The 12,461-nt window shown below is 38.9% G+C and overlaps 1 protein-coding gene across 3 annotated transcripts in view; it reads right to left on the bottom strand.

The window, feature by feature from the left end:
* LOC129776833 (zinc finger protein 271-like) overlaps window positions 1–9,188 on the bottom strand; it is a 29,018-nt gene extending 19,830 nt beyond the window's left edge. Inside the window, exons 1-4 of one of the 3 annotated variants that reach the window (XM_055782716.1) lie at window positions 9,049–9,188; window positions 5,374–5,565; window positions 4,695–4,811; window positions 4,465–4,630 (exon numbers count right to left, since the gene is read on the bottom strand). In XM_055782716.1, coding sequence (XP_055638691.1) covers window positions 4,465–4,529 — 65 coding nt within the window. In that variant the 5' untranslated portion in view covers window positions 4,530–4,630; window positions 4,695–4,811; window positions 5,374–5,565; window positions 9,049–9,188. The remainder of the gene's footprint in view (window positions 1–4,464; window positions 4,631–4,694; window positions 4,812–5,373; window positions 5,566–9,048) is intronic. The other 2 variants (XM_055782715.1, XM_055782717.1) reach the window with 2 other exon arrangements.
* Between the last annotated feature and the right edge of the window lie 3,273 nt (window positions 9,189–12,461).

Consider the following 12,461-nt stretch of genomic DNA (forward strand, 5'->3'; position numbering starts at 1 on the left):
CTTTCTTCAGCATATTTGATGGTCGTCCTTCATCCAAAATCACCACATCGCGGCTAATGATCACATCTCCAGAATCAGGATTGAAAATACGATACCCTTTTGAATTGTCTGCATACCCGACGAAAACACCTTCACAGGACTTCACATCGAATTTTCTCCTCTTCTGTTTCGGTACATGAAACATCGCACGAGATCCAAACAGCTTCAAATGCTTTAAATTCGGCTTTCGATTGGACCACGCTTCTTCGGGTGTAACCATACTCAAGGATCTGGACGGACTGCGATTCACAAGATACGCCGCTGTAGAAATAGCTTCTGCCCAAAATTTCTTTGGCAATTGAGCATCATTCAACATACAAATTGCTTTTTCGACTAAAGTGCGGTTCATCCGCTCGGCTACTCCATTTTGTTCTGGTGTATACGGACAGCTTGTTTGATGCACAACTCCGTCTCGGTGCATATTTTTCCGCATTCTTGAATTGACATATTCCGTTCCATTATCCGTGCGAAGTACTTTCAACTTTCTGCCCGTTTGCCGTTCGACGAGTGACTTGAACTGCTCATATACTTCTGCCACATGACCTTTCGATTCCAGACAGTACACGAACACTTTTCTACTTGCGTCATCGATGAAAGTTAGAAAGAATCGACTTCCTCCAAGCGATGGAACTTCAAGAGGACCGCATACATCTGAATGCACCAAGTCCAGTAGGCCTTCTGCCCTCGTGCTACTTGCGTGAAAAGTGTCTTTAGCATGCTTTCCTTGGAGCCAAGCAATCTTGAAGAGCTTCCTTCTTCAACACAATACCCTCTGCCATTGACATCAACTTCACCATACTCTGCTGATTGATATGTCCCAATCGTCTATGCCAGATATTCGAATCCACCATCAGGAAAGACTTCTCCTTCTTTTGGTTCAATCGATACAGACCATCTTCTTCCGTCACTGAAGCAATCACATCGCCATCGTCGTCCAAAACTTCACATTTCGTTGCCGTAAAAACGACCTTCAGACCTTTCTTGCAAATCTTGCTGATGGATAGCAAATTTGTAGCCTAGTCAGGAACTAGCAGTACGTCTTGAACTTCGATGCTTCCTACTTTGAGATCTAGCTCGACAAACCCTTTTGCAACGGACTTTATCGACTGATTATTTGCTGTATCAATCGAGTGCTCCAAACGTTCTTGCTTCTTGAAACCTTCTTCACATCTGGTCATATGACTACTTGCAGCTGAGGCGAAGTACCATTCTTCTTCTTTTCCTCTTCCAACAGCTAGCATCGCGTATAAAACCTTGCCTTTGTTCTTTGTTGGTTGCTTCTACGGACAATTTGCTGCGAAATGTCCGGGTTTCTTACAATTGAAACAATTTCCGTTCTTCTTCTCGGTCTTGGACTGTCTCGGTTTTTGATTCTGCTTGGTATATAACGCGCCCTCTGTTCCGGAGCTTTTCAACGGCCACTTCACGTCTTGAAGTATCTTCGCTTTCACGGTGTCGACCGTGAGCTCAATCCCTGAGGCTTGCAGTCCCATGATCATGGGGTTATAGTATTCTGGCAATCCTTTCAATAATAGCGATGCCAGCCACTGATCATTTACCTCGAATCCGATTTCACTCAGGTTTTGAGCAGTTGTTACCAGTTCGTCGACGTAGTCTTCAACGGAACCAATTTCCTCTAACTTCACCGACGTCAACTTGTCCAACAATCCGAAACGACGAATTAGTCCATTGTCCTGAAACGTTTTCTGAAGCTTTTCCCACGCTTCTTTTGCCGTATCAACGTTCTTCGCCAGACTATAATTATTCTTCTCCGAGTTTAGGCAAATCGCAGCTAACGCTCGTTCGCTCATCTCGGGATCGACCTCTTGACCTTGGGCCTGATTCTCGAATACACTTCACGGTGGAAACGAAATAAACGGCACGCCATTGAACTACGTTTTACGAGTTAGTGAAGTGTCGAAGATAATGATGAGTTTTCAGGCAGAATGAGCACTATTCAAATAAAAAATCATTAATGAAAATTAACCTCTTCGTATCAAACTGGTATTCAATGTGAGTGGAAAACTTAGTTTTCTTCGTGTGATATAATAATCTCATACACAAATTTAATCTGAAGATAATTTGATTTTATAATGATAAATTTAGTGGGAAATCAATCTCGCATCCAGATGTCGACACCGTACTGTTGTCATCGCGAATGCGTTTCGTACCGTTTCCATCGTGAAGTGTATTCGTAGTGTATTCGAGAATCAGGCCCCTTGAGTTGGCTTCACTGCTCGCCAGGAACCTTCTCTTATCAGGGTCATCTTCATTGCGAAAGCCCATGAAGCATAGTTTTCACGTCCACGCAGCTTCTCCATGTTTGAAAGATTTACAGGGTTTCCAAAGGCACGAACAACACCTGCGGGCCGCACGCCATCACCACCAGCCGGTAATCCTGCGCCACTGTTTGCCGTCCTCGTACTTCCGCTCGTATTACTTCCAACACCACTGCTCTTGGCGTGTCTCTCGGGATCATGGTTTCGGAATCGAAAATAAGCTTCTCTTAATATTCAGGCTATGGCCAGTTCTGGGCCCATAACCACTTGTGAGTGGAAATAAAACAACTTGTGAGTTGGTCAAAGTCTGAACAAGTAATGAAAATTTTATTACATCTATTTATCCTGGTAAACGAACAACGATTACTAAGGTTGCTCCAGGATACTACCTATCAACTACTTAGATCGCACAACTTTTCGTCTGACTCACGTTGGTCCCTGCGGTTCAATAGGGGACTTTTATAAAAAAACATTTTCTAATTTTGTTGCTGTCGTTTCCATTTGTCACTCTCTAAACAAAAAGTCCACTGTCGGTGCGATGAAACTAGCTCAACGTATTAATCTTTGGATGCATTCGAAGATCTCTTGAACAGTCTGTCAAATAAAAGTTTTTTTTGTGGTTCATCCATTTAATAAAATCAACATGATCAAATTGTAATATTGAAATATATTGATATCGCGGGACATTTTCGTTACTTTTGCCAAATGCAGGACGTAATCTTACGCCGGACATTTTGTTGAAATGCGGGACTGTCCCGCGTAACGCGGGACGTCTGGTCAGTTTAATATAGTACATTTTTACCAAAGCATGTTTTGTTATAAAACCAATTATATTTCTTCAATATTGGCTCAATAAAGTATAGCATTTTAATGAACAATAGCCGTTCACTAACAGGACTGCTTTTGACGTAGGACTATGTCTTTGATTTCTATATAGGGGGTTCACTCTACGAAAAATGTAACGTTTATTAAGAGTTTTGAAATGAATATTACGCAGAATACATTCACATACACCATCACCGGCAAATTTGACGTCGGCAAAATAAGTTCAAGAGAATAGTTGACGGGACGATGACGGTGACGCTGTTATGTAGCGCACTTTAATGTACGCCTTGTTATAGATAAGACCAGTTGAAGATAGTTCAGTTAGCGAAAGACTTCTGTATACGGCGGGTGAAAAACATTTAAGCGAGTGTCTTCCGGGCTGCGGCAACATGGGCAATTGTACAGCGAAAAAATATATCAATAAAATATATATACTAGGAGGATGGCAGCGATTATCATGCGTAGACTTAGGGCGATTACACATTATCCGGTTTCTGCCGGACCGGTTTCAAAAAGCGCCGCTGGGTTTGGACGGATAACCGGATAACAATGTGAAAGACACTTCTCACTACACAAAACCGTACATCTCTCACAAACGCATACATGCTTTTATTTATATAGTGGATTAACAGGTAAACATTGCTGCAAATATTCCGGTTACATGCAGCTGACTGCATGTGCACCTTGGTGAGCACATAGGGACAAATGTTGGAGTGGCACACCAGGAGCATGGTCAAAGTGAGACCAGGCCTCACGGATATTACGCATATACTGCATCATATCGGCGTTCATACCGTACCTATCGTAAATACTTCCGCCCCACTTCAGAATACTTTTACAAAAACTAACTTTAATCCAGTTGTGGTTTACTCATTCATACGCATAATTATTTTGTTTCCATGCTTCCACAAATAGCATGATTTATTTCACACGTTGCCACATATTTTTTCAACAGTCTCAGAAACACGGTTAGATAAAAGTGCAATTTGATGAGCCAATAATAAAAACATTCCGTAACAAGCCAGGAGCACTATTGTAAATATACATCAATAATGTGTTCACTTTCTGTAATTATCATGGAATTTTCCTGCAAGAGAATGTATGTCATCCATTCATTCTAGAGTGTTTTTTATTTCACTATTACAATAAAAAAAAATACGATTAAAATAACATTATAATTCGTTCAAACACTATTCCATTGCTGCTTCCGCAGATCCTCGTCCAAGAACGCGCTCAACATATGCCTCCTGGGGCAGGGGCAGCTTCTCGAGCCCATTTCGCATCACAGCTATCAATACGCGGATCCGGGGCAAAGAATTACCGAATCAGATAAGCTGGAATTTTGTTCTGGCAGAACCAATGCTTTGGCATCGGGCATGGGAACATTTTGAACTTGAGTGCCTCGGTCTCGTCGTTGATCGCGTTCCGGGTCAGGTAAAACTAGAATACCCAGAAATTCAGGAATAATTTCAAATAAGGGATGTTGCCTGTGAACAAAAAAATAGAAGTTAATTAAATAACTCGATCTGCTTGTCGAAAGACACCACTCACCGTTAATAACACAGTCCGTGGCAATATGCTCAATGATGACATCGTGCACCTGTGACCATTGCTTCTCTTTGAACAGAAACTTGTATCACAGAATTTGTTCCACAACACTGGTAGTTGCTGAAGAAGTGAAATAAAAATTTCAGCATTCATATCACTTGCAAATTATCAATTATCAAAATTATTATTGGTTTCAAAATCAATAAACAAACGTTAATAGCGCACACATACTATTACATGGGACGAAAAATTGCCTGAATTGTACTAATACTAACAGACATGGCAAACAACTGTCAATTCGTGTTGATGGCATGGAGCTTCGTGCTCCGCTTTTGGAAAATGATAGTGATAATGGATTTTCAGGTGCAGTAAACTCATATACAAAATAAGAATTATGAATGAAAATAAACTTTTTCTTAACAAATATGTTATTTATGTGATGAAGTAAACGTTCTTTTGCAAGTAGGGAAAAACCCCTGAACAAGAATTGTGTTTAATAATGGTTTTATATTATAATGATGAGTTTTTGTGAAAATATCAAGAAAAATATACAGAAATGGTTAAGTAAGGGTCAGTACTACGTGTTTAAAGTAATGAAATAACATGATGTAAAAATTTTCATTAAAAATTGAGCAACTTAAAACTGTCTTAAGGTCTAATAATCTTATAGAGGATGATTTACTTTCCCAAACTGATGTGTCCACCAGCCGTCGATACTATGCTACTGTCATCGCGAATAATACTTGTCCGGTCATCGGACAATGCAGTCGCAGTAGACGGCTGCATCACGGCGCCGTGAAGAGGTTGATACGGTCGAAAATTGCCATTCGGGTTTCAGACCGGTCCGGCAGAAACCGGATAATGTGTAATCGGCCTTATTGAGATCGGCATTACATCGCATCACAAAAATAAAACGGAATGAAATTTTAATAATCTTCATGACTCATATTCAATTCTTAATAACTCAATTTCTTCTATGATAGATTGAGCAGTAGAACCAATACGACTTCATTGTGATAGTCTGCAAACGAACATTATTTCGCCGAAAAAGCTACTGTTCCCGATGCTTTAGAGTATGTCTAACAATAAGGATAACACAATGGAAAGAATTCACAATACCATAGCTATCCATTAAAAATAAAGCAACTTCATGATTTAATGTGTATTTTATTTCAAAATATCACGAAATCGTAAGTATTTTCAACTTGTTTTTTGCTTATTCCTTATAAACTTCATATTCAATGTAATCAATGGCGGTATATTCCTTTGTTTACCGATCCACATATACTTCATCTACCATTCCACCCTGTTATGTGTTACACAGATATTCATAAATCATTTTCAGTTAGACAGCTTACAAACTGTTCGACGGTTGTGAATACATAAAACAAAGGGCCCTTTTCAGGGCTACTATTTGAAATTTCAAAAGAGTTAAACTACCAGATTTCTGAACAATGAAAAGAATTACATTGAAAATAACAACTGTTCTGAATAATCACAGTCCTACTTCAAACTTCCGTCCGTGCCCCTAGGCTCAGACCCTTCTACTTTTTAGTTGATGTCATATTCAATGTAAAATTTTGCTGAGGGGTAGTCGAAAGTAATTTGAGATGTAATAAAAATTGATTGATTGATTTATAGAAAATATTTTCCCCAAATTATATTCCATACCTGTTGTCGGACTCAATGGGCCTGATTCTCGAATACACTACGAATACACTTCACGGTGGAAACGGTATGAAACGCATTCGCGATGACAACGGTACGGTGTCGCCATCTGGATGCGAGATTAGTTTCCCACTAAATTTATTATTATAATATCAAATTATCTTCCGATGAAATTTTTGTGTGAGATTATTATATCACATGAAGAAAACAAAGTTTTCCACTCACATTGAATACCAGTTTGATACGAAGAAGATAATTTTCATTAATGATTTTTTATTTGAAAAGTGCTCATTCTGCCTGAAAACTCATCATTATCTTCGACACTTCACTAACTCGTAAAACGTAGTTCAATGGCGTGCCGTTTATTTCGTTTCCACCAGCCGTATGGCACCCGCCATGTTTTTGATGCCAACATCTCACACGTTAGAAGTATTTGTTTTCTTTAATAGCGAATTCGTTTTTAAAACTGAGTCAGTGCCACACTGACTCTGTAATAAAAAAACGTTTTCAGTTTCACGAATGCGGTGGTTTGTTGGTGTGCGTTATATAGTCTGATTTGTTTATATTTGCGACGACAAATGTAGTGTCGACGTCTGGTGGCGATATTAGTGATTCTGAGGTAAATTATTCTCTATCAGATAAGAAGGGCCAAGTGCAGTGTAAAAATATAAAAGTTTGAATGACATTTTTTACTTCATATTGTTTGATTACCTAACACATGTAGTCCTGACACTCACTTAACCATTTGTCGTAGCATTTCCTGTTTGTTCCACAAATAATTACTATCATAATATAAAATCATCGTTAGACACAGTTTTCGTTCAATGTTTCTGCGATATCGGAAAAAACCCTCTTATTTCATCACGTAAAATAAATATTCGATACGTTAAAGTAAATTTTCATTCATAATTTTTATTTTGAGAGCATGTTTATTCCTCCTGAATATCCATAATAATTTTCGCCTCCCAATGAAAGCACACGGAGCTTAATGCCGTCTACACGACTATACTCTTCAAAATCAGAATCCGAATTGGATTACGATTCCAATAATACAACAGCAAGAGCAGTAGCTTTTCCATTTTCATAGTCTTCATTTCTATATTTTCTAAAACAATACTCGGAACTTGACAGTTCAGTATAGTTGTATTGGTGAACCCGAGTGCCAACCCGTGAAGCATCTCAGTGCGAAACTAGCAGCTTTCGGGGCGAACTAGTGCGACACTGAGTGCGAAACTGAGTGAATAAAAAAACGTTTTGACAGCAGTTAGTGCGGCACTGGGGTTGAAACTGAACAAAAACGAATTCGCTATAAAACAGCGATCCGCGTTGACGGCAGTGAGCTTCGTTTACTAGTTTAGGGGGGCGTCAAAGAACAGCTGATTTTCAGTCGGAGTGAACGTTTTCAAAATTAAAATTATGAATGAAAATTAGCTTTCTCATATCAAATTAGTATTCTGTTTAAATTAAAAACATTTTTGTTTGCAGGTGGGGAAAAAGTCTCATATGAAAATTGTTTATGAAGACAACTTTATATTATAAAGAAAAAAATCAGCAACAATGTTGGAATTGTATGACCATATGGTTGAATGAAAGTCATAAATACGTGTTTCTAATAATTAAATAACATAATGTGAAAATTTTCATTCAAATTTTAAAATTTGAAAACCGCTTCGTGTCTTCTAATCTGGTAGAGATTACACTAACGATTTTGGGACCCAAATTATGACTCAAACTTGAAGTCGCCACCAGACGTCGACGTTATCGCGAATTACCAATTTACCACCATCTGACATACCCTGATGTCGATGATGAACTTTTACAGCAGAGGGATAGTGAGATAGGCGGTGACGGTAGGTAGAGTGAGATAGCGATAATCGTGTCATACACCTGGTTTCCACCGTGAAGTGTATTCGAGAATCAGGCCCAATGCAAAACTTCCAAAATGATTAGTGGAAACCTTTTGCTTATCCAATTTTACGATACAGTGTACAATGTTGACGTCTAGTGGCGGCATTCGAGGTTGGGATCCAAATTATTCTTTATCAGATTAGAAGGCCCGAAGGCAGTTTTAAAATTTAAATCAAAATATTCACTTGTTATTTAATTACTCAAAGCACGTAGTCCTGACCATTACCTAATTTATCCTATTCCTACTGAAACTTATAGTACGAAATGATCTCAAGACAAATTTCCTTAGAGGATTATCTCATCACTTGCCGAAAATTGATTTTCGTTTACTTAGAATACGAATATGATTGGGAAAAAATAATTTTCATTCATAATTCTTATTTTAAAAGTGTGTTCATTCCATCTGAAAATCTATTAGAGCCCCCGCAGACTGCAGACTAACTTGTCGGTCGATAGTTCAGTCGGCTTCTTAATCAGTACGGAGAGGTATGCATGTGCGCACATTACACCGATTCAGTTGGGTCGGTTTTCGCATCAGTAGGCCGATCCGACCAAACTGTCGGCTGAAAAAAAGTCTGTAGTGTGCGGGGGCTCTTATTGTCATTGTCGATCCCCAAATTTAGAATACAAAATTCAATGCCGTTCTCGCCCAGTCGGCGAACGACTACTATACTGCATATCAACAGACATAAAACACAAGAAAGCAACATCGCCGTAAACGTAGTGATAAATTTCGCCTTGCGATGGTGTGGTTTCCTAATCATTTCCCCAATATACTTACAAATTGTTGCAAATAAACGCCATTCCACGTCTCCAGTTTTATTCATTAAAATGATATCAAAGCTTTTTACTTCACAGAAATGCTACAATTGTCTATACTTCTGGAGCAAGCAAAACAAACTTGTTTGCGATTTGTATCACTTGAGCAGTGCTGCAATCTATTATCGCCAATGTCAGAAAAAGCCCGACCATGCACTCTTAGGAAAAGATGGTACATATGACAAATTTTATAATAAATATTACCAATGATTGGTCATTTTTAACAATATGAATTATTCGTACATATTACGCGATAAAAATGGTAAACAAATGTTAAACCAGCCAGTATAAGAGCCCCCGCACACTGCATACTTTTTATCGGCAGACAGTTTGATCGAGCTGGCCTGTTAGTGTAAAAACCGACCCAACTGAATCGGTGTAATGTTTGCATATGCTTATCTCTCCATATTGATTAAGTCGGCCGATCAAACTATCGGCCGCAAAATAGTCTGCAGTCTGCGGGGGCTCTAACCCAGTATGAAAAGTCGGTTCAGGTTGGTTTAACATAAGTTACAGTTACAGTTAACATAAGTTACAGTTCGAAGTAATGTAGTAATGCAAATGTAGTATTTGCAGTAATGATTGTAATATTTTGTAGAAAATAAATGAGTGTTTTTTTCATGCTAATAAAACAGAATTTTCTCTGCAACGAATATTTTCGAAGATACAGATTTTTGAAAGGAAAAGTACAGAAGAGAAAGATTTGTTCTATAACAATTTGTTCTTTGTTCTATAATCACCATAGTTCTATAATCACTATCTTCTTGTACGAGCGTAAGAAGATGGAAGAGCAGCACACAACCACTCTATAGTGTAGCGGATTAATCCACTGGAGAGTACGCTCTTGCAGGTGCGTACAGGTAAAATAACAGATATGGCTTAGTGCTGTGGTTCGCTGAAAAAAAGTGAACCGATGTGAAACATGCGTGTGGATTATATGTCGAATAGGGCTCTTGCTACACATACATGTGGAGCATATGTTGGGCAAACATCGCTTGTTTACGTTCGTAATTGCTTTGCAGCAGCAGTGGATTTGTTATCAATCGGCATCTTGTTCTTGATTTAAATATAGATGCGGTATTTCTACTAGCGCGAAATTGTTAACAACATTAACATAAACTTTGTGAAACAGTTAAGTAAGCTATTTCTTGAACAAAAGATTTTGTACGCATACTACTTAATTTATTAGCACTCATTTTGCAATGTTCATTAAGCGACTTTCCTTCTAGATTTGGATCGAAATTGGCGGAAAAAGGTTTATCAACATGTTCGGATCAAGATTAAAGTTATAGAGGCTCATGCTCACGTTCGAATGTTTTTTTGTATTTTCCATGAATTGTAACTGATGGATTTTCTCCGTTCCCGATCAATTTGCTTATAAACATATGTTAATTCTCCGCAGAGCAACCCGGAAATCATAACTGAGGGTTGGTTATTCTTTCTGACTGAATATATCATGAATTTGAACATAGTCAACCGCTATCTGCACACGAATGTTCATTATAGTTTATTTCTTCATGAGATCAGCATTCCAGGGTGAAAAGCAAAAAGCCTACATAAGAACACACTTCTCCTAATCTGGCTATACAATTGCAATGTGTAGTTTGCGCTGTTCCTGTAGAACTTTTTGAATAATCAATCTGCTTCCATTGATATGAATCATAGCCATAAAAGAAATTTCAAATTTTCTCCGTGTATTTCTCCGCTAAAAGTAAATATTTCTATGTAAAGACACATCGCATGTTATTAATATAGAGTAGCGCGTAATTTTGGTAACTATTGCGCTAAAATAATTATTTAAACAAAGCTCAATGTTGTCGATCAATATAAATCCTATGCAGTGATTTCTTTTGTCTGTCCAACAGATTACTAATACATATGCACGCTGCATGCGCCCTACAAGATTGCACTCTTCAGTGTACTCCTCAGTGTGACAGAGTGTAGATCAGCGCGCCTCAGTGCTGGACACAGGTTTCGCACACTCGAACTCCCAAGAGTAAGAGAGTGTGACTCACTCTCTTTATACATTCGACGGTGAAAGGAAAAGTGCATGGTGAGTGATGACTGTATCCTCAGTTTGGACATAAAAATCGCGCGCGGTGTATCATTTCAGTGAAAATGCCATCACTACCCACAAGCTCGTTCTCTGACTCCGTCGTAAATACATTACGAAATTATCTGAGCAGTTGAAAATGCAAAGGTTCTGCACAACGCAAATAACGTATAAGCGTACGAACACACTGGACGGCTCTCCCGCGCGGATTTTGCAATGACAGACCACCGCGGAGCCTCGATAATGGAATGTATATGACAAGACGGGTCTATGATACTAGGTGAGGCCGTTTCGTCACTAAGTTGGTTAGGGGAGCGGTATATGAAAACAGTACGGAAGAAAGCAGAAGAAGAATTATTTGCTTGTAGCGTGAAAGAGACAGACTGATCACGAGCGAGCTTCGGCACTAGCGTATTGTGTTTTGTTTACAAACAAAACACAGTAGACTTCCAAGATGGCTGAAAAGTGGTTTTAGCAAGTTGACCCACCTTAGGATATACTTCTACGCGCCTTGGTGTATGATATAAAACACACAAGGCGGGGCGGGTGTGTACGGTTCCAAAATCACTGTTGTACGGTTTCCCATTCGCTGCGGTGGCTCGATGGAGATGATGCGCCGCAACGGTTTTGCCAAGACGGGTCTATGGTACTAGGTGAGGCCGTTTCGTCACTAAGTTGGTTAGGGGAGCGGTATATAAAAAAGTACGGAAGAAAGCAGAAGGGGATTTTTTTTCCTTGAAGCGTGAAAGAGACAGACTGATCACGAGCGAGCTTGGGCACAAGCGTATTGTGTTTTGTTTACAAACAAAACACAGTAGACTTCCAAGATGGCTGAAGAGTGGTTTTAGCAAGTTGGCCCACCTTAGGATATGCTTCTACGCGCCTTGGGTTTTGCTAGAGTATTAGGGTGGGTTTAGACTAGTGATATATTCATGTGAAGAAATATGATGAGATTTATAGAAATCGCATCAACCGTTTACACTAGTGTGAACTTCTATAATGAATATATCCATATTTTCGGTGAATTTATTCACCTGAAGTAGAACTGCATCCAACTTTAGTGATTTCTCACCAGTGAGAAATTTACAAGCGATTACATATGCTGAATTTATTCAAGTTATATATACCTCGAATAAGTGTATCATATTTATTCTCACCCGTTTACACCCATTTTCACGTGAATAAATCCATCTATAGCTATAGATCTCCCTAATGTAAACCCGCCATTAGTGTTTATGCGCTTTTGAAAGGTGAAAATAAAGCAAGGCAATAACAAATGTACTCTCAGGTGAGCCAATACGTGAAAACCACTCTGCGGTCAT

This window comes from Toxorhynchites rutilus, chromosome 3 (genome assembly GCF_029784135.1).
Source record: "Toxorhynchites rutilus septentrionalis strain SRP chromosome 3, ASM2978413v1, whole genome shotgun sequence".
In the NCBI taxonomy this organism is placed as follows: domain Eukaryota; kingdom Metazoa; phylum Arthropoda; class Insecta; order Diptera; family Culicidae; genus Toxorhynchites; species Toxorhynchites rutilus.